This window comes from Ostrea edulis, chromosome 3 (assembly GCF_947568905.1).
Source record: "Ostrea edulis chromosome 3, xbOstEdul1.1, whole genome shotgun sequence".
NCBI lineage: Eukaryota > Metazoa > Mollusca > Bivalvia > Ostreida > Ostreidae > Ostrea > Ostrea edulis.
This window is the reverse complement of record NC_079166.1, coordinates 40,277,636-40,302,339: the sequence shown is the minus strand read 5'-3', so window position 1 is coordinate 40,302,339 and position 24,704 is coordinate 40,277,636. Positions and strand designations below refer to the sequence as shown.

At 35.5% G+C, this 24,704-nt stretch overlaps 1 protein-coding gene across 1 annotated transcript; it reads right to left on the bottom strand.

Moving 5' to 3' along the window:
* Window positions 1-2,245: 2,245 nt before the first annotated feature.
* On the bottom strand, window positions 2,246-23,920 carry LOC125673159 (L-sorbose 1-dehydrogenase-like). Its single transcript, XM_048909563.2, has 12 exons — window positions 23,626-23,920; window positions 22,494-22,631; window positions 21,634-21,851; window positions 17,145-17,334; window positions 15,827-15,955; window positions 15,600-15,721; window positions 14,998-15,165; window positions 11,914-12,061; window positions 6,361-6,515; window positions 4,995-5,172; window positions 4,571-4,790; window positions 2,246-4,230 (listed from the first exon to the last, which is right to left on the bottom strand). The coding sequence occupies exons 2-12, from the start codon at window positions 22,606-22,608 to the stop codon at window positions 4,092-4,094; spliced, it is 1,782 nt and encodes a 593-aa protein (XP_048765520.1). The 5' UTR covers window positions 22,609-22,631; window positions 23,626-23,920; the 3' UTR covers window positions 2,246-4,091.
* Between the last annotated feature and the right edge of the window lie 784 nt (window positions 23,921-24,704).

Below are 24,704 nucleotides of genomic sequence, written 5' to 3'. Positions count from 1 at the left end.
CAAACTTCTTGAGCGTAGAATCAGAATGGCTTGAATTATGTTTTAATGACAGATCACAAGATCTGAATATTACCAAGTTCCATTTGTATTGAAGAGGCAGCCGTCGATGATGGTCTTAGATTTCTCATGAGGAATTATGGTGTAAAGTGTTGAAAAGCTATACGTTTTAGTTTTGTTGATTTTGGAAAAGTTTTACGATTTCAAATTTACTAACTTTTCTAAGAAAAAAAATACAACAAAATATGAAATCCCATTTGCTTTATAATATCTTTCACATGCGATGTGTGTTTATGTTAACCGCTATAAAGCCTTCTTTTATATGAAATTGGTCAAATTGTTTTTCATCGATTCTTTGATGCAGTACGTAAAATATGTATCAAATCAAACAAGGTTGCTATGCGTAGCCATACGTTCTCCGCCGCCGCAAAAAAAAAAAAGCTGAAGCGCAAAAGTTCCATAACTCTTGTAACATTTGTCGAATCAAAATGGTGGCACAATATGGTGACTAACAATACAACAAAATTTGAACAAAATCCGTCGAGCGGTTTTGTTGGAGTTGCGTCCACAAAGTGTCCCCATGGTGAAGCATGTAAAATTTAAGAAAGTCCCATAACTCCCGTAAAATTTGTCGAATCGAAATTGCGGCGCAATATGATAAACTACTTTGGTAACTGCATATGGTGACTAACAATCCTACAAAATCTGAACAAAATCCGTCAAGCGTTTAGGAGTTGCGTCCACAGTCAAGTGGGTCGGATGCACGCACGGACGGACGGACACCGTATTCCTATGCCCCCTTCCGCGTTGTGGAGGGGGACAATAAATGGAAAACGTTGGAGTCGAATTTTACCTAACAGATTGACGAATCACCTAAATTTGGTTAAAGAAGCTCCTATTTGACCAGAATGAAATGAGATGCAAAATCTAAATCCAGAGGCGAAAAATATCAAGTAGCCACAGTGATTAAGAAACTCACGATTGTAACAATTTCATGCAACTGATTATAACATTCAGTTTGTTTGATATCCGTGCTAAAGTAGTTTTTTAAGTGCTTATAATTTTTTTCCCAAAATGTCATACAAATATTACATAGAGTTATCATTTAATTGAAAAAAAACATCCAACGTCATTTTCTCATTGAAATGCACAACTCTAAAGTCATCAAACATTGGAGATTGATTAAGACCTTTTTTACGCGAAACAAATCAGGAATAATGATACTTATACATACATGTATTTATTTTCACTGGACTCTAATGTTGGCCATTTTCACTTAAGGCACACCTCAATACATGTTTACTTTACGCACATAGAAACCGTACATGGTAACTTTAAAACTGCTTGAAAACTTATGTTTAACTGAACACTGCAAGATACCAAACGGGAATTTAATGTATATATTACTTTACTCGTGCTATAAAGGAAATTGTTGACAGCCCAATAGCGGTTAAACAAAATATATCTTTGTTCATTCAAAAATTCCTGCAATGAAAGTTCACTTAATGAGAACCACGCATATGTCAATTATCCCGGAATTCATTTTGCATATACATGTATCGCCGAAGAAATCTTCAGATCAGATATTCCTAATCACATGTTATGAAATGAAGCACAATGATACCTGTAAAATCAGTTATTTTCGTAGTGTAAAATTATAAGCATATTTACGGGGACTTGATTTTGATGTTAAATTGTCTTGGTCAATTCCTCGTGTCCGTTGAGGATTTAAATTCGTGGGTATGCATATTCCAAGAAAACAAATTAAACCTAATCGAAAATGATTTTGCAGAAGTAGAAGAAGACTAGAAGAGCCGATCGGTATTTGTAATAACCTGACATGCGCATCGATGACTGTATTGGAGTTGTACTGTTAAAATGTGTATGGGCTAACAGAGAACTACTGCAAGAAACAGATGGTGAGACTTGTGCTGCGTCTGACTGATACATGTGTACAAATGAACAGGTTATGAAATATCGTGAAATTATTTTCTTTTCAGATAAGACTGACAATGGCTATACTAAGGTACTCTATAGAACACTACCTTGAATAATATCCGACAGTCAATACTAGGTATATGCTATTGTTGTATGAGAGCGTTTGACCGTCTCAAGAATTGAGATGAAATATAGAACAAAGTTAATCCGCTTTATGCCATATGTCACCTCTCTAGGATTAAATACAATATATTGGAGGATCGGGTGCAACTAAATGATTAATATTCCATTGAAATAAGACAGCAACGTATTGATATTTACACTCCATAAAATACATTTGCGTGTTTATGTCAGCGAGTTTATTCAGGTCATCAAATATTGATATTGTGACAGTTTGTAGTAAATATCATACATGTAGTCTACATAATGTATTCCGATATACAGCAATGCGCATGCTTAAGCACACAATATTATCCGCGGAAGGCCTCAATATGACACCCCACGTTATAGTACACACATCTCGTGATTCTTAATGTTCGACCAAAGTCTAAACAGGCTTGGTTTATCGCATACAAACCATTATCTTGTACTCTACATGTAAATAATGTATGCAGGGAAATATTCGCCCCCGTTTTATTTTTGTCCCTTTCGCACTCGTTGTCACTGGGCGAATTTAAGAGTGGGCGAAACTGTTTTCTCTCATATCTGTCTTTTAACACAGCTATGTCTGGGCGAAATCAAAACGGGGCAAAACTGCCTGCAAATGTAGAAAGGCGAAAATAACACGGGGCGAAAATAACCCTGTTTACAGTATTTATCGCAATCTCAATGCTGTTGTTCTAATTAATGAAAATTACATGTACATCGAAACAATATTAACATTTCTTAGACATGAAACCGTTTTTCTATATGATTCTACATCTTGTTGAAACATCAGTGAAGGGTATGACAAACTTGTTCGTCAACATGGAAGCACAAACATGATTTTATACAAGCAAAAATATTACAATGGCTGAATGAAAAAGTTTTTCTAGGCATCATTTCCCTTTTGAGGCGTCTAAAACACTATTCTATTTCCTGGAATAACTGGCATTGCACTTTCGACACCATCACAGTTTCGTAGATGTGTTTGCTTTATGGGGGACAAGGCAAGCGTTCTTTATATACATTGTATATTACAGCACACTATACATTATGAGTTGAACTATTTTCCCTGGCGCTATCTTAGAGACCGATTCATTGTCTCTAATGGTATGTTCAATTAAGTATGCTTTTAACAATAAAGAATACAATACACGTGGTAAACATGTAAATTTCGTGTTGTAAATAATAAGATAGAACGGCTCCTTGCTTATTAGATCACAGTCGTCGGTCTTTGTTATTATTTCTAAGATGATCAATCTCATAACATAATGAATACAAAATGTAGAGTTGGGCAAACACGGACGCCTGGACATACCAGGCTGGGGAATCAGGTGTCTAGGAGGAGTAAGCATTCCCTATCGACCGGTCACACCCTCCGTGAGCCCTATATATTGATCAGTTAAACGGAGTAATCCGTAGTCAGAATTAGTGTGCTAGGAACGGCCTAATAATTGGTATGAAACACGTTAGACAACATTTAACCCAATGACAGGTTGTATTGGTAAGCTAGATCATTATAAAGATATAAATTAGAAAGTATTGTAGAATCATATATTTCCATGGGGTCAAAATTTCGTTTGTTCAAGAAGATTTAATTTCAAGGTTGAAGAGTTGATATTATTGATATTCATTTTAATGTTTATGGAGGATTTAAATTTGTGATTGTGTCCAGATCACGAAAACATTGAATATTAAATCCCACGAAAACGACGGTAGGGAATGTTCGATCTACATATAGTTATATCTTAAACAAACCACGATCTCTCCCTCTTCTTGAATGAGTATTACAGCATACAATTGATTATGATGTGATGATAAACAGTTAAGAAAATGCTGTCAAAAAAGAAAAAGAAAAAAAAAAAAAAGAAATCGCAAGTACTACGAACAAAGCCCCTTTCTTTCGCTTTACTCTTTTCTTTTTTTTTCCCTTTTTTTTTTTTTTTTTTTTTGCTTGTCTGTCCTCTCCTGCGCAGTCTTCATCATATTTTGTCGCGGAATCTATCACTGGTTTCCTACAGAGGGTTGTTAGCGTCACTCCTAATCAAATCAGCGGCTTTTTCTGCTATCATGATTGTTGCTGCATTAGTATAATCTGTTATTTCTGGTATGATGGAAGCATCTGCAACACGAAGGCCGCTTACGCCTTTCACTCTGGAACAAACGCTTCGTTATATTAGGTTAGAATTCTAAACCAGTTATTTGCATTAAATGTTGTAAAACGAACATTATACAAAATTGTCAAAGAAATTCAATTCACCTACGTATATTAAAGCTGATACGATTTCTGTTAATGTAATCAATTTGGAGTAATTGACGTCAACTCTGTAGAGTAATGTCTTTGAAATGATAACCTTTTTGAAATTCGATATCGACTTAACAAGATCAGTTGGACAATGGCTTCCTCATTAACCGATGAATTAATCTCAATTAAATGTATCACTTTGGTTATTGAAAAATTCTGAATGCACATATAGTAACATTCAATACATACTTCAGATTTGGTCCCACTACTGTGGAGCCATCATTGACGGACCCCATTTTATTAGTTGAGACAGGGTTATGACCTGGTTCCATGAAATGCCGGATGTAGCATTCCCAGTATGCATCGGAGTCTTGCACGAAGTGCAAACAGCCCGAGAATGAAGGACCCAGAGAAGCTCTAACATCCCGGAAAGCTGGCGTCTTTAACAGCTCCTGTGCTTTTCTAATTCCTAGTAAATTGTTAAGTTAAGTCCTTCAACAATGACGAATAAAATGGTAATGTGTAGCAAATTAAAGGAGTTACATACATGTATATACCGCTGTTAATACTCTGCTTTTTACGATCATGAACGTTGCAATGTCTTAATTCTTACAGAATTGTGATTTGATATAAAATACTACATCCCATACACCTAGAGTTAGACAAAAGTTACCTTTAATGAGTAATTTGACATCTTCTGGTGATGATAGATATGCAGGATCAATAGATGGGGACACCTTGGGGTCCACACTATTTAATATCATTTTCCCCCTGCTAGCGGGATGCAACAACTTGATGTTTAATGTTACACCATCTCTCCCCCTTGCAATAGAGTACCAAGACTTTATAAACTGAAATAATGAACAAATTATGTCACCTTTGAAGACTTGTCGGGGCCGTAAATTAACCTTCAATTTGGAGGAGGCAGGAAATTAGACGGGGGTCTGGGGGCCGCCCAGGCCCCCAGACGCTGAGCACATTTTGTGCACACTGAACACGTTTTGTGCAAAATCCTTGATTCTAGGGCCTTCTAAGATGTTACTTGACTAACTCATTCTAAAAGAAAGATTTGGAATGCTTTTTAAGGGAGGTATCATGTTCTTAGTTATTGGAAACAACATAAATTCTAATGAACTTTAAATTTTAATTTTTTTTGGCTCAAAAGTTGGAGGAGGCAGCTGCCTCCTCCGCCTCCATGTAATTTACGGCCCTGCTTGTATAAGTTTTCTGTACTATTGATATTACCAATAAATGTCACATTCTTCATTCATTTTATAACAACGCCTACTATATAATCTAGGCTATTTAGTCCTTTTCAGCCACCCACTCAACAGTAGAGGAAGTTCCTTTACATATCGCTAATACTGTTACATGAAACATCTGTAAACATGAGGTTAATTGAAGAATACCATGTATTTACGTGTCATCTGACCTAATTATTACACCCTTTCCACCTATATTCAAAGTCTAGCGTGAAACGTGCCCTGCTTTAAGTGTGAATATATTTTTTGAATAAGTGCCACGCCCTTCTCCTTGATCGATTTACTCGGGGATATCTCCTCATCTCCGTTAACAATTATACAAATGTGTTTTGCATTTACGAGCTACATATATACTTTCAAATCAATAGATGTTTTGAGTTTATGAGCCACATGTACTTAGAAATTAATAAACTGGTCGCAGTAGTCACGTGGTTGGTGTGTTCGCTTCGCAACCGGAAGAGCTGCTTTAGATTTAGGACGTTTAACATAGGTAATATGGCGATTCTATCGCAAAGCACAGAAGTGAACGTCAAGGGTCTCTATATATACATATACAACCCTTCCCGTCTCACGGTAAGCGTTGTACATTAAGTAACGATAAAAAGGACCGTCACGGCTACAGCCTGCGCATACGTCGATCAAATTTTGTGGCATATCACCTAAAGCTGGTGACGTCTCTACTTGAGTGGAAAATATTCTGGAATGGGGTATAAAGCAAATTGATAAAATAAACAGATGAAATAGGGTGTGTGTGTTTACAGTTACTTATGCACTAACCGTAAGATTTTTGTTTCCAACGTAGTCAATCATGGGATCATGGTCACCCAGAGAACTTGTGAAGGTTATTTGAAGGTCAGGATAAGCAATGATAGAGTTAGGGTTTGACTGCAGTGTAAGAAGAGCTTCGGTGCCACGCAATTCTGCCAACAGTCCTGAAACGTTTAGTAGATACGTTACATAGACTGAACAACTATGGAAAGGCAAGGCCTACAGTGGAGTCTGCTCTTGCAACTTACGGTGATTCAGTTTGGTGTTTTGAACAGGACGCACGTGTCTTTGTTACAAAGGGATAATGAAGAAAAAAGCTCACAAAGAACAGGAAATTGAACATAGCCATGGATAACGAAAACACATGCCTGTCATCAACAGCTTGATTGCAGAGATTTATACAGGTGCATGCAATTTATGCCCATTATCATCTCGTATTATGTGCGCATAAAATACCATATCGATAAAATGCCAGTTATACATTATGTAGCCAAACTTTGGTTGGTTAAAATGAACTCGATTTATTTACCAGGTTAGTATCGTGTTCGACTGCACCAAAGTCACATGATGGTCAGTTTTAAGTACTATCGTTCCAATAACAGTGTGTCATTTGCTTAATCGAGCGTTCAAATCTTTGGGCCAGGCTTCTCCTACATATCAATGGTTTTCTTCTCAGTGACCAATCACATTGAAAGACTGGCATATCATAGGCATCCAAACTCACTTTATTTGATCTGTATGGCCAATCTTAATCGGTGAGTGAAATATGCATGCTCGATCAAGCAAAATGACACGCTGTTATTGGAACTATAGTAAATATTTTCGAAATTTGTATGTGAATCAAGCTTTCTATCAGAATATTTCCATATAGACTTTTTTTTATTTTATTTTAAAATATTTTCTTTTTCAATTAAATTTTTTTTGGATATAATGATGAAAATAAGTTAAACGAAAATCTGAGATTGTGGACAAATTTAATGATAAGTGGAATATACTTGCATTTTAAAATCAAAAAAGTCACAAATGATTAACATGTGTAAATAATTGTTAAAAGATTCTTCGAGCAACTTTGTGAAGATATTTCATTTCACTTTATACTGTTAATATATAAGGAGGTTCATAAACAGATCAGGTGAATTTTAGTGCCATTCGGTCAAATTTTAATATCGTCTGGCTCGTGTAAAAGCAAACTGTCAGATTGTTACCTTTTTTAACTTATCAAAAGTTGCGAGAAGATTATGACATGCATATAAAAACAAGACACTTGAATGCACCTGATGATCGTACTATTTAATGTTTTCTTTAAATGTAGTCCAAGAAATGACACCAGAGTTAAGAGGAAAACGCGTGCACACACGCCAAACAAAAACCCATCCTGTATAAATACGTCTATTTCATACTATGCCTAATCATTGCATTGTCATAACAATTACACAAAGAATAGGAGCAGAATTTACAAGTTCTGACCACAATGTAAAACTCGATACAGTAAAGTGTAACAACAATTATCTTTTGTATATTTGCATTATTAGTATATTTATCTATCTACTATATTAATAAGTATATTTCACCTGACTACGTAAGTACATTTACCCACAGGGCTAAACCCGTTTGGGCCCAAACTCTGTGATACCATAAATATAGGTGAAATCGATAGAACGATGACGTATATCTCTGTTATTTTAAGAACCCGTGGCTTGAAATTTGGCATGCAAGTAGTTAAAACATTAATCTATGCATGGAGATCGACAAATTACGCATATCACACCTAGTTTCTGATTTTTAGCTATTTGAAGCGAGTGTGTAGTTTCAGAGTTAGACCCCTTTCTATATTTATGATATCACAGAGTTCGGGCCCAAAACGGGCCTAGTCCCTGTGATTTTACCTGTCAGGCCTACATTACGTTTTTTGTTGGGTTTTTTTTAATACAATTTTACTACCTGACTACTATCAGTATATCTACTCGACTACTATCAGTTTATCTACCTGACTACTATCAGTATATATACCTGACTACTATCAGTATATCTACCTGTTGACTATCAGTATATCTACCTGACTACTATCAGTATATCTACCTGACTACTATCAGTATATCTACCTGTTGACTATCAGTATATCTACCTGACTACTATCAGTATATCTACCTGACTACTATCAGTATATCTACCTATTGACTACCAGTATGTCTACCTGACTACTATCAGTATATCTACCTGTCTACTATCAGTATATCTACCTGTCTACTATCAGTATATCTACCTGACTACTATCAGTATATCTACCTGACTACTACCAGTACATTTACCTGACTACTATCAGTACATTTACCTGACTACTATCAGTATATCTACCTGTCTACTATCTGTATATCTATAGATCTACCTGTCTACTATCAGTATATCTACCTGTTGACTATCAGTATATCTACCTGACTACTATCAGTATATATACCTGACTACTATCAGTATATCTACCTGTTGACTATCAGTATATCTACCTAACTACTATCAGTATATCTACCTGTCTACTATCAGTATATCTACTTGACTACTATCAGTATATCTACCTGACTACTATCAGTATATCTACCTGATTACTATCAGTATATATACCTGACTACTATCAGTATATCTACCTGTCTACTATCAGTATATCTACCTGTTGACTATCAGTATATCTACCTGACTACTATCAGTATATCTACCTGACTACTATCAGTATATCTACCTGTCTACTATCAGTATATCTACCTGTTGACTATCAGTATATCTACCTGACTACTATCAGTATATATACCTGACTACTATCAGTATATCTACCTGTTGACTATCAGTATATCTACCTGACTACTATCAGTATATCTACCTGACTACTATCAGTATATCTACCTGTTGACTATCAGTATATCTACCTGACTACTATCAGTATATCTACCTGACTACTATCAGTATATCTACCTGTTGACTATCAGTATATCTACCTGACTACTATCAGTATATCTACCTGACTACTATCAGTATATCTACCTGACTACTATCAGTATATTTACCTGACTACTATCAGTATATCTACCTCTTGACTATCAGTATATCTACCTGACTACTATCAGTATATATACCTGTCTACTATCAGTATATCTACCTGACTACTATCAGTATATCTACCTGTCTACTATCAGTACATCTACCTGTTGACTATCAGTATATCTACCTGACTACTATCAGTATATCTACCTGACTACTATCAGTACATCTACCTGTTGACTATCAGTATATCTACCTGACTACTATCAGTATATCTACCTGACTACTATCAGTATATCTACCTGTTGACTATCAGTATATATACCTGACTACTATCAGTATATCTACCTGTTGACTATCAGTATATCTACCTGTTGACTATCAGTATATCTACCTGACTACTATCAGTATATCTACCTGACTACTATCAGTATATCTACCTGTTGACTATCAGTATATCTACCTGACTACTATCAGTATATCTACCTGACTACTATCAGTATATCTACCTATTGACTACCAGTATGTCTACCTGACTACTATCAGTACATTTACCTGACTACTATCAGTATATCTACCTGTCTACTATCTGTATATCTATAGATCTACCTGTCTACTATCAGTATATCTACCTGTTGACTATCAGTATATATACCTGACTACTATCAGTATATATACCTGACTACTATCAGTATATCTACCTGTTGACTATCAGTATATCTACCTAACTACTATCAGTATATCTACCTGTCTACTATCAGTATATCTACTTGACTACTATCAGTATATCTACCTGACTACTATCAGTATATCTACCTGACTACTATCAGTATATATACCTGACTACTATCAGTATATCTACCTGTCTACTATCAGTATATCTACCTGTTGACTATCAGTATATCTACCTGACTACTATCAGTATATCTACCTGACTACTATCAGTATATCTACCTGTCTACTATCAGTATATCTACCTGTTGACTATCAGTATATCTACCTGACTACTATCAGTATATATACCTGACTACTATCAGTATATCTACCTGTTGACTATCAGTATATCTACCTGACTACTATCAGTATATCTACCTGACTACTATCAGTATATCTACCTGTTGACTATCAGTATATCTACCTGACTACTATCAGTATATCTACCTGACTACTATCAGTATATCTACCTGACTACTATCAGTATATCTACCTGACTACTATCAGTATATATACCTGTTGACTATCAGTATATCTACCTGACTACTATCAGTATATCTACCTGTCTACTATCAGTATATCTACCTGACTACTATCAGTATATCTACCTGTCTACTATCAGTATATATACCTGACTACTATCAGTATATCTACCTGTTGACTATCAGTATATCTACCTGACTACTATCAGTATATCTACCTGTTGACTATCAGTATATCTACCTGACTACTATCAGTATATCTACCTGACTACTATCAGTATATCTACCTGTTGACTATCAGTATATCTACCTGACTACTATCAGTATATCTACCTGTCTACTATCAGTATATCTACCTGACTACTATCAGTATATCTACCTGTCTACTATCAGTATATCTACCTGTCGACTATCAGTATATCTACCTGACTACTAGCAGTATATCTACCTGACTACTATCAGTACATCTACCTGTTGACTATCAGTATATCTACCTGACTACTATCAGTATATCTACCTGACTACTATCAGTATATCTACCTGACTACTATCAGTATATATACCTGACTACTATCAGTATATCTACCTGTCTACTATCAGTATATCTACCTGACTACTATCAGTATATCTACCTGTTGACTATCAGTATATCTACCTGTTGACTATCAGTATATCTACCTGACTACTATCAGTATATCTACCTGTTGACTATCAGTATATCTACCTGACTACTATCAGTATATCTACCTGACTACTATCAGTATATCTACCTGACTACTATCAGTATATCTACCTGTCTACTGTCAATATATATGCCTGTCTACTATCAGTATATCTACCTGACTAATATCAGTATATCTACCTGTTGACTATCAGTATATCTACCTGACTACTAGCAGTATATATACCTGACTACTATCAGTATATCTACCTGTTGACTATCAGTATATCTACCTGACTACTATCAGTATATATACCTGACTACTACCAGTATATCTACCTGACTACTATCAGTATATCTACCTGTCTACCATCAGTATATCTACCTGTTGACTATCAGTATATCTACCTGACTACTATCAGTATATCTACCTGACTACTATCAGTATATCTACCTGTCTACCATCAGTATATCTACCTGTCTACCATCAGTATATCTACCTGACTACTATCAGTATATCTACCTGACTACTATCAGTATATCTACCTGTTGACTATCATTATATCTACCTGACTACTATCAGTATATTTACCTGACTACTATCAGTATATCTACCTGTTGACTATTAGTATATCTACCTGACTACTGTTACCCGTCAAGGTAAGTAATAAGTTTTACCTGTCCTCTGAAACAGATACTGGTTGTTTTTGACCTGATCAGCAATAGCATGAGGTTTGATGGTGGGCACTTTAACTAGGACTCTAATGTTGACTGTTGGATGGTCTTGAAGGGATTCCCCGACCGGTATCAAAGAAATTGGCGGTATCTGTGACGTACAACATAATATTGATATGACAATCAAGCACTTTAAAATGTTGTAAGGGCTTAAAACCCTCAGAATGGCTGTGTTTCATTTCTTTTTCTCTGTCTATCTGCATCTTTCATAAATATATACATCATGTATTGTCGCCGCGGTAGTGGAGACAGAAAGACTCTAGGTCTTGTACTTCTCTGTAGTCGAATTGCGACATTTAATTAGAGGACGCAAATCCCTAGTTCTGGTAACTAAACGTGCGAACGAATCTACGTCAAATATACTTTTAAAAAGTTATGGAGCTGACTTACGAGAGTCATATATATACGTGTTAACTAGCCGCTTTAAGACCGTACAGTGCGTTTGAACATATATATACGTGTTAACTAGCCGCTTTAAGACCGTACAGTGCGTTTGAACATATATATACGTGTTAACTAGCCGCTTTAAGACCGTACAGTGCGTTTGAACATATATATACGTGTTAACTAGCCGCTTTAAGACCGTACAGTGCGTTTGAACATATATATACGTGTTAACTAGCCGCTTTAAGACCGTACAGTGCGTTTGAACATATATATACGTGTTAACTAGCCGCTTTAAGACCGTACAGTGCGTTTGAACATATATATACGTGTTAACTAGCCGCTTTAAGACCGTACAGTGCGTTTGAACATATATATACGTGTTAACTAGCCGCTGTAAGACCGTACAGTGCGTTTGAACATATGGTACTGAAAAGCTAACAAAGACCCTTACGTAGTCCGCTGTTAGAATGTCTTGGTTTAAGACGTAATCAATTCTATTCTTAAGCGAACAGTACGTGAGGAGGGAGTAAATGATTAGTTAAGCTTCCTTACGAGAAGTAAAGGATACGAGGGGTCTGGCTTTTCACACGTAGCGCTTGCTGGTGATCTGTCAATGGCGTAACTCGAATGTTTCAAAGACAAAATTTGCATTTTAACTTGATTGAATAATAGAAACTGATCCGAAAACCTCGTCAGGAATTTGCGCAACGCGTGTACCGTAAACAGAATTTGAGCTTTTTGTTATCTATTTGTATTTTTGATAGAATAAAACTAAGAATAGTTTTCGATTCCTTTGGAGCATGCTAGCGTAGTGTCCAGTTTCATATAATCCTGCCATTATAATAAGGAATACTGTAGAATCAATGGATTTCAACGAGTCCATTAATTTTTTTTATTTCAAAAACATAGAGCATATGGGAGAAGATGATTCTTTACCATTGATCTGAGAGAGGCATATATATATACAGATAAATAAATAATTTTTCTGATACGTATGGAGGTGGAATATGGTACAAAAATATACACTTCTCCATCAAATGTTCGAAATTTCTAGAAAATCTATAGTTTCATAATGTCAAATCTTGGATTCCCAGCCTTTTTTCCAATAAAAAACATTGATCGTACAAATATGCACCCACTCTTCATCAAAAATTAAAAATTGCAATGAAACATTTTGTCACATTTTCCAACCACCATAAGGATTCCAACGCCATTTACAATGTATCCCTCTCTCATTCGACACATTTAACATTGTTTTGATACAATGCCATCTACAGATTTCAATATTAGCAGAAAATAGACAAGAACTACCAGATTTCTTTGCCTAAATAATTTCGGTCTGATATTAATATATGTACAAGAGGTCCATGAGTCGCAGTGCTTACCTGAATTACCTTGACCCTGTTGTTCTTTTTAAAAAAAGGTTTTAATAAGACCAATGTCTTTTTAAATCTCATTACATGTACATATTTTGACCTCGTATAATGACCCCTAAACTTGTTCCCTGGGGTTTTGACTTAACTGAACAGCGTAGGGATATGACTTGTAGGGATGCTTCAATATCAATATGACTAACATGGCCTTACTGTCCTGGAAAACATTTATTGAAAAAATTCAAAACGATGTTTTACTCTATCCCCATTGGACATAGTTTGAACAAACTTCGATGAGCACTATCTGTTGATACTTGAATACCAATATGACTAGCCATGACACTATTGCTCTTCAGCAGACGATTTATTTAAAAAGAGTGTTACAGTATATCCTCATATAAAACTTTTATCCCCTACTGTAGTCCCGCTCTATCCCTAGGGACCATGTTTTGAACAAACTTGAATCTGCGCTTTCAGTTAATACTAGCATATCAATAAGACTAATTGTGGTACTGTTGCTCTTGCAAAAATTATTTGTATGCATTTTCTCTGTTTATTCCCATAAAAAACTTGATGCCCCTACTATGTCCCCTCCCTTCCCTGGGGCCAAAATTTAAACAAACTGGAATCTTCACTACCAGAGGATGCTTGCATATTAATATGACTAATCATGGCCCTGATGTTCTTGATTAAAGGTTTTCCTATATTTATCCTCACGTACAACTTTTATGCCCTGTTGAATCTCTTCTATGTCCCTTGGAGGGACATGCTTTGAACAAACTTGAATCTGCGTTTTCTGTTGAAGTATGCAAATTAATATGACTAATCGACCCAGTGTTACCCTTGAATTTTTTTTTTTAAATTTTTCTCCATTATATTCTAATTAAAAAAAAAAACACTTTGTTTTGCCCATTGTGATTCCACCATACCCCATAGGGCCATGATTTTAACAAATTGAATCTGCACAATGAGTTTTACAATCCAACAATCTTCACTAATTAATAGAGCTTTCACTTAAGTTTTTTTTCTGGTGTAGTGTTCTTTTAAAAGATGCCACCATATTTTCACTATTTCTTAATTATGCATAGAGATCCTCCTTTGAAAAGGGAATGGACCTTCATTTGAACAATGTTGAATCCCCTTTACCCAAAAATGTATTATAGTCTTCAATTAAGCCGTGTGGTTCTGGAGAAGTCGAAAACTACGGTTACGAACGCTTAATATGAATCACTAAATGCCAGGTGAGAAAATAAAAGTAATAGCGAACCTGGAGTTTCTGAAGAAGTTCTGCGGGTCCGATGCCAGACCGGATTAGGATCGCCGGAGATCCGTATGTTCCGGCCGCCAGAATTACTTCCTTATCTGTCTGTACGCTGAAGGATATTCCTCGGTGAATAAACTCTATACCCTGGGCTTTTCTGTTAGAAATCAGCACCTGTAAGTTTCCATACATGCAATACATTGATGAATTCGACATGTTGACAGTTGAGTATATAAACGAATGGGAAATTTATCGAGATAATAGCAACTTACAGCAAAACAAACATACGTGATAATTTTGGATATTTAGTCATTTAGCTGCTTCGTTATTATGTGATAATTTTGGATATTTAGTCATTTAGGTGCTTCGTTATTATGTGATAATTTTGGATATTTAGTCATTTAGCTGCTTCGTTATTATGGAATGGTATTAATTTTATGTAGTCAGCTTTTATATTATATAATGTCTGACTCAATTTTTGCATGTACATGTTTGGTAAGTCCTTTAAGCCTACAATAGTTGTACAATAGCTGGAAAGTCCGATAACTTCTGCATACAAAAAGACTCAGATACGCGTTGTCGCGCCTGAGTATTTTACAGCAACACACCTTTGACACATGAGCATCTGTGACCATATCCAGATTTCTTCTGCCCAGAGCAGGTCTTATGAAGCCTTTTAACGTATTCCAGCGCTCACCAAACTTAATGTTAGTATGAATCCTACATACACCTGCAATCAGTAAAAAAATAGTTACATTATGTGAATTCTTATGGAGTGAATTATCATATTATAATTCAAGATAACTGTTCGATAAGTATATTATAGGGGATATACCGATATCTGTTCCCTCGTTACAGTTGATGGTCCGGTAGCCCAGACCATTGGCGGCTTTCAGGTAGAGCTTGAGGAGCGGGCTGGGCGGGAGTCGAGACACCCGGAGCTGGCCACACTGCTCATGGTAAGCTGCATGAACGATCAAATGGTACAGCAAGTTTAGAATTTCAATTAACAGGGTAAACATGATGATGATGATGGTGATGATGATGGCGATGATGATCTCAAGTAAAGATTTGTATACAGGAATGATACGTATATTCTATGTATTAGTACAGTGCTAATTATATCAGATTCCATGAGGTATAGGTCAACAACTTAGTAATACGCCTGTCTCGCCGTAAGCTAAACATATCCTAAGTATGGCAGCAAGAGAATATAAAAAAGATTTTAAATTTCATGACTTTATGTTTTCAGACTTTCTAATGAATTACTAATCAGTTTGGAGCGTATATCATTTAATGCAACGCTTCTACAATACTGCAGTGTGAACTTGTGAATAAAAATGAGATCTTTGGTCAAAATAAATAACAACAAAGTCACTGCCAAAATTAAGAACTTTAATTTTTTTTGAAATTACTAAAAAAATAATGATACATGAATAGATAGATTGTCAGTTTTACTGAAATGTTGTTAAAACTCTTACATTGTATGTAAAAATGTTAGCAATGAAGTCTATGTTTGTACTTTTTCGTAGATTTAGTAATGTATTATAACCGGAACTCGAGGTGTAAATTGCAAAAGAGCAGGTGTATTTACGAATTACAATGTTCATTTACTAACGAATGAAAAATGTAGAAGTACTTAATATACAGTCATGCACTCTTGCATCTATACATGTATGCCTGTATTTTAGATTTTATCTCTATTTCAGCAATCATGGTCACAAATCTAACAAATTATTCCATTTGCATTTCAATGTGCGGTTTTTGCATTTAAAGTAAGGAAGACAAGCAGACAGAGACGTTTACCATTCACAATGAATAACAACATCGGCTGTTTTATCCAATTATTATAATTACAAAATTCACATAACAAATGTATTGTGTCTCCACTGTAACCAAATTATACAAATTATTGATTGAGGTTACCTCGAAATGTTTTAAAAAGATTTATTTAACTATGTTTCCGTCTAGCCGTAACACTGTAGTTCTCAGGAGAAAAAAATGGGATAGACTCCTATGGAGTTATATTTTTGTAGCTAAATGTAATTTACGGCACTGTAATTCGTTCTTATATGACTATTACTTTGACTCATGTTGAAAATAACCATTGAATACCTTATGTTACCTATTTCAAACGTATAAATAAGTCGTACTTGATCTTGCCAACTCCGGAACTGCGATATCTTCGGACCGCCGGAAGTATTTTAAAATTTCCCGGAAGCTCCAGCCCGAGGCCCCGGATGATGCCCAGTAATCATAAATGTGGCGACTTCCACGCTGATATATCATTTTGTTGATGCTGAATGTTCCCCCACTTACTTTTCCTTGAGGGAGAGGAAATTGCTAAAAATATTTAGCTTCTAATTAAAAGGTCTAATGTTTAATTAGAATTTCTGTTCTTTATTTCACTTTTGTTTTATTCGTAGATTTAGTAAATTGATATCCAAGAAATTAAATGTAAAACAATTTGGAGAAATATTTCATGTAATATACTTTCAGACTACTATAAAAACAATATTCTTTTTCAAGCATTCAAACGAAACTTAGAAACATCATGTAAAGATCGGTGTGATCGCCCTGAACAAGTGACTCGCAGAATTTTACACAATGCCTATGCCAAGGTGCTACACGACCTTTTGTAGCGCCCTCTTAGAAGTTGAATTTTACATGTTTGAAAAAAGAGGTCCATGTGCTGAAACGGTCACCAGTGTCACTCCGGCCCTGTTGTTGTTTACTTTCTTTATTCCAACGAAAAATTTTGAACCGATATTATAACCCCACCCGACTCCCACTGGATCATAACGTAACCGAACTTGAATCCACACAGCATGATTATGTTTCTATCGATATTACTAACATTGTCTTACTTTTCTGGAGTGTTTCCCCTATATGTATGCAATATGTAAAAATTTGACCCCCGACTTTAGCCCCACTCTAACCCCAGGCTCCATGATTTGAAAAGAAAAACCATAAGCTAATCTCCACAACTTGACAATGTTTGCATACCGGTATTTAAAATATGATTTTGTCTGTCCTTGCTACTCTTTAGATTTTCTTTTCAAATTTTCCTACATATATTCTCATGTATCTCTCCATATTTTAGCCTCATCCTAGTCCCAGAGTTACAATCTGACCGAATACGAATCAACACTACATTGGGATGCTTGCGTATTAATTTGACTAATCATGACTAGTGGTTCTTGAGAAGGGTTTCATAGATTTTTAAAAATATAAATTCCAATGTAAACTCTTTATTGTCGCCCCCCACCTTACTCTCCTCAGGACAATGATTCAAACAAACTTAAATATGCACTACCGCTAACTGATGTTATACTAACCCTGGTCCTGCTGTTCATGAGAAGATCTTGTAAAATATCGCCATATATTCTCATGTAAAACTTTGAATTTCCTACTGAGGCCCCACCAACTCCGTACAACCCGGCCATATTTGAACAAAGTAGAACCTGTAATACCTGAGGATGCTTGCATATTTCTACTATTGTTTTTTAAATTGTTAGCTTATATTTTAACTGAGCCAAAGGCTCAAGTGGGCTTTTCTTATCAAAGTTTATTCGATTATGTCGGTGTCGTCGTCGCTGTGAGCTTTTTCATCTCCAGAACCATTGGGCAAATTTCAACCAAACTACAAGGCACAACGTATTCTTGGGTTAAGGGGATTCGAATTTGTTCAATTGACGGGTCATCTCCCCTTCCAAGGAGAGATAATCCATGAAAGGCATAAAATAGAGTGGGGTCATTTAAAAAATCTCTTCAAGTACTAAATGTATAGGGCCAGAAAAACTGGCATAATGAACTCAAGTTTGTCCAAATCATTTCCCCAGGGGTAGGGTGGGGTTACAGTAGGTTATTACAACGAAAGATTCAGAAAAACAATATTCTCAAGAACAACAGGGCTATGAGTAGTTACATGCTGCTCAAAAGAGCTTTTCTGATGACTGTTGTACAGCGTCCGTCCATCTCTTTGTTTGTAACTCATATACACATTTTTTTTTACTTCTTCGTTAGTACTAGGGGGATAATTTCATCAAAACATGCCATGAATCATCCTTAGGTAAAGTGGATTCAAAATTGTTCAAATGAAGGGTCACATCCTTTTCAAAGGAAAGATGATTAAAACACAGTGAAAACACGGTGGCATCTTTTAGAAATCTTCTCAAAAATCATCAAATCAGAAAAAACTAAAGTTATGTGAAAGCTTGGATAATTAATGGAAATTCAACATTATTCAAACCATGGCCCCGGGAGTAAATTGGGGTCACGGTAGGGAATCAAAGAGTTTCATGGGAATATATAATTATACAGTAAAAAAAAAATTAAAAATCTTTTTCTCAAGAGTAGCAATGCTGTGATTAGTCATATCAGAATACAAGCATCAACAGATAGTGCGAAATGAAGATTTTCTAATAATGACCCCCAGGGATAGAGTGGGGCTACCATATGAGATAAATATATTCCATGAGGATATATGAAAATCTTTAAAAATCTTAAGATCAGCAATGCCATGATTAGTGATTATTACTATACAAGCATTTTCTGGGAGTGTAGATTCAAATTTGCTCAAACCATGGCCTTGGGAGTAAAATAGGGTCACATTAGGGGAAGAACGTTTTATATGGAAATTGATAGGAAAACAGTCGGCAAAAAGCTTCTCAAGACCTTTTTTAAGGGCCATGATTAATCATATTAATTTGGAATCATTCACAGGCAATGCAGATTTCAGCTTATTCAAATCATGGTCAAGGGGGGATAATAGGGGATCAATATTTTACATGGCAATATGAAAAGGTGAAGATAACGAACAGTGATCAATCTCATAACTCCTATAAGGAACACAAAATTAAGAATTGGGTAAACATTGACCCCTGGACCCATTTTCTCGAAGGTTAGTCAATTTTAACTAACAGTTAACTTGTCATTAACTCTTACATTTATATAGTGTTGACTAGATGTTAACTGTCAGTTAAACTTAACTTGCATTTGTGCATCTAAGTCCAAGACAGAACAGAGGTGGGATTAGTTGCCTAGGAGGAGTAAGCATCCCCTGTCGATCTGTCACACCCGTCGGGAGCCCTATGTCTTGATCAAGTCAACAGAGTAATCCATAGTTAAAATCAGTGTGTAAAGAACAGCCTAACAATTGGTATGAAACACGTCAGACAACATTTGAACACATGGCAGATTGTTTTGGCAAACTAGATCGTTATAACGACCATAGAATTTATTTGAGAAATATCGACTTTAAACGAGACTATTGAAACCCCTGTAACAACAGCTTGTTTGTCAAGCCTGCCTCGATTTAAAAAAATGAGCATACGCAGAACAAGCTCTTGAATCGAATCAGTTGAGAGACTAACACTATATGCAGGTGATCATAATGAATATGCAGGAATATTGCCACATGAGTATCGGAAGTTTACGATGGAGAAGCAGAAGTTTAAGGTAGTACTCTACATCGTCATAATGGCTGACTTCCTTTAAAAACATGGATGACAAAATCGATATCAGCAATATTTGACTTTTCCTTTTCCATTTAAATATCTAGCCGAGTAGCTCAGTAGGTTAGAATACCGATTGCTGAACTGTAGGTCACAGGTTCGAGTCCAGCAGGGGTTTTAAATTTTTTTCAGATTACCTTCTACTAAAACTGTATTTTTTGACAAAATAAAGTAAATTTGAAAATTTTCAAATTCAAAATATTTTTGTACATATCCTACACTTTTCATCTACATCAAATTTCTCTGGTGTAGCATACCTCCTTAAAACAAATATTAATCTTCTCAATGCCAGCAGTTCTATGATTTGTCATTATTGCTATCCAAGCATTCTCAGGAAATATACAATCAATTTCCTTGAAATCATGACCCTAGGAAGGGGTTAGGATGGGCCCAAATAGGGGATCAAAGTTTCACATAGAATATATATATGTGAAACTTTTCTTATTAAGAACCGCTTATTAGATATAAAAATATGCAAGCATTCCAATGTACTGCATATTCATGTTTGACTTGTGTTGGCTTGAATAATAAACCAAAATTTTACATGAGAATATATAGAAAATTCGAAAAAGAAATATTGTTAAGAGTAGCAGTGCCACGCTAAATCATATTAATATGCAAACTGTCAGGTGGATTTTTACATGGACCCTAAAGTGTGGGATGGGGCTAAAATCAGGGATCAACAATTTACAATATACAAGAATATAGGGTTAAAAAAATCTTTAAAATCATCGTCTCCAGAACAAGGTCATGTTAGTCATATTGATATTGAGACACTCCCATATTGTGTAGACTCAAGTTCAGTTAAGTCACAATCCCATGGGGTTAGGTAGGATCATAATACGGGATCAAAATATGTTATAGGATTGAAGAAGGTAAAGGTATTTTAAAAATTCTCTGAAGTACAGCAGGTCCAAGACAAGGTGTTGGGTTGAACTATACTCCGTGTGCATGCAGCTGTACATGGCATTTTAGCCACCTACATGACGTGTTGACCATTGTGACGTATTTTCGCTGCCTTGAAGTTCAGTGTGTCACTGGTTCAGGGCAATCAAAGCGATCCTGGAATGGTTCAAGGCAATAAAATCAATATTAGAATCCTCGTTATGACATATATATGCATTACCCTATTATTGAAGGCATATCCTGCGTGTCTCTGTGGAACACTATAGTACCCCCAGTCCACTGAGGAATTGACCAGCAGGGGGTAGAGGGCGGGGATATCGATGTAGGGGGTCTCCTTTCTCTCCCGGTCCGATTCGCCGGCCTCCACCAAGAGCACTCTGTGATCTGGATTTTCTGAGAGTCGAGCGGCAAGTACTGTTCCCGCAGATCCGGATCCCACTGTCGTGAAGAAAGAAAATGAATGCATACAGGGAACATGTATATGCATGCATTTACGTCTTTAAACAGATAAACAGAAAACATGAATTAACAGAAATTAATAATGTATATTCTAATTATGGAATAAAAATACTAGAGGTATAAAAAAGTAAAAAGAATTTTATAAAGACATACATTTGCATTGCATGCGTTTTGAAGATTTGTATCGAAAATTCGTTTCCTGACCTGTCTTTAGTCCAACGAATAAAGACTTTGTCATACATCTATACTGCCTATTAGTATTCACCTTCTCACAGTTTGAAGATGATCTATATGTGCTTTTTAAATAATTCCTTTGTCATCTTTGAAGTTAAATAATTATGTTTATTGAATTTTTTTTTTTTACCTAATACTTGTATTATTTTTGGCTGCATTTACAGTCAAGTATTCATTTTCCCATTATTTGTGTTGATATTTAAAGAAACAAGATAGAAATATTTTCATTTTTCTTTCGGTAAGACTATAGGTCAACCGAGTCAATGACACGACAAATGAGACGAGCACCTGCTTAATCTCCGTACAGTCAGACACGATGGACACAAAACGCATTCTGTAATGTTTTCATCAAATGGTACGTGTACATGGACTAAATGTTTACATTACCTACGATATAGTCGTACCGGCGCCGCATGTACTCCGGACATTCAAATGAATGGAGTCCCCGGAAGACGTTCACCAAGACCAACAACGAAATAAAACAAACACTGGATTTCTTCATGATGAGGGAATTCTGAGGAAACACTGAAATATTGATGGAAATTCAAACACTGTTTAAAAATAGTTCTTCAAAGGATTTCAATTTACTTATCAATTGAAAATATTAATTTTCCTCTTTCTTGAAAATGAAGTTCCTATCTGTGGATGTGAATTTCCGCTTCATATTGCATTATATTTAATAAGTAAGTTGTGTTTTCGTCTTACGAAATTCAGAAATCAATTTGCATTTTATGAACAGCAGATTCATACGCGTGTATGACAGATATACGATAAATTCAATTATTGCATAAGGTCGGCATGACTAAAATAGAAGCTTTGCGATTGGTCTACGAGAGGCAATTTTAAAAGCCTGAAATAAATATATTTTCTTCTGAATATGACGTTAATTATTCTCTACGGATTTCCTTTGGCGAAGCCTGCATACTGCCCGAGGGATTTTGTGTAAAACAAATCATTCATTATTTACATTACATTTTAAAACTTGTTTTCATAATAATTTTTCATACGTCAATTGGTATTTCGCATGCCATCGTTTGTGTAAATGTCGAACACAGAAGTTTTTAATGAATTAATTCCTGCATGACAAAAAGTTGCTTTTTATCATTCATTTACGAAAACTACAACTACATGCACATCATGTATCGATGTAAGTTACACTGACAAGGTACACGTGCAGAAAATGACAATTTACATCATTCTTTTCCTCCTCTTGGAAAGGAGAGGGGACTCTCAACAGGCAAAAGCTCTTAAACAAATGTCTTTCCGTGTAAATAGATGTTGTATAGCGACAATCACCATTACGGGCACTTTATCGGATTTCTAGAAATCCTCACATCTAATTGAGGTACATACTGTGTGAAAATAGTAAATTTGTACGTTTACATAGTATATGATAGTAGAATATCTTTGAAAAACTGCTCTAGACAAGTCAATTGATGGTATTATATTTATTGTGTCAAAAATCAAAATTGCATTCAAACTCGTTCTCACCACATACATAACCATTGAAATGTCTTACCTTTCGGACAACTACCGACCAATGTTTCAGATTGTTGACATTATAGGACTTTTCTCCGCTGAGTTTGACAATTTTTCACTGATTCACACAAATCTGAAAGATGAATAAATCCCAGAAACATGTACTACTAATAATGAGCTCCGATTTCTCATACGCGCCCGTGTTAACAATAGACGCGAGCTAACTTAATTTATGCGCTAATTGCTATGACGAATGCGTTTGTCTACCTGCGGCAGGCCTATACCGACTCAATGACCCAAAGGAACACATCACCGTTAAAAAATCAATCATATTTGAAAATTCAAAATTCAGCCAAAGGGTTTTGATTTAGAATGATTGATTGTTTGCTAATTCATCATCTGTGCATACACGTGTTTTGTGTACATACATGTATATTATACTCCTGAAGAATTAAATTAAAGAAACTAGTCGAGTATATTCAATCGGCTTTGTGTTATATATATTTAGTTTCAGAAAATATGGATGCATAATTTATATCGCATTCAGACGGGAAAAAAATAGAACAATGGTGGTGGTTGGGTGGTTGTATATTGTTTAATATTTCGGATATGGAGGTGAGATGAATTGCTAATCTTACATTAATGAAAGTTTTTTTTAGTAGGCTTACATAACTGCTATATATGAATTTATATGAATTTATTTCCCATTTGCTCAGCCAATCTAAGAATATGCTAATATTGTGTGTAACGATTGTTCTAAAAAGGAATCGAATGCAACAACTGCAAGAAGAATGGAAGACACATCTCTCTCTCTCTCTCTCTCTCTCTCTCTCTCTCTCTCTCTCTCTCTCTCTCTCCAATTGTCTGCAGACTTCCATAAAATTCAAGATATAGCTCAATTCAAATATCAAAGAAAATTATTGTCCAACCATCCTGAAAACTAACATTAGTGAATTAGTGATCTTGTGAATCTAGTCAAAACACATCAACTTCTAAAAATGTACGAAAACCTGCAGTTTTTCGTCTAACCCCCCCCCCCCCCCCCCACGTGTCTACAAATTTAAGTCTACTGTGTATACTTTAGTTAAAAGTATTGTCATGTATTGCGTTTTGTTATTT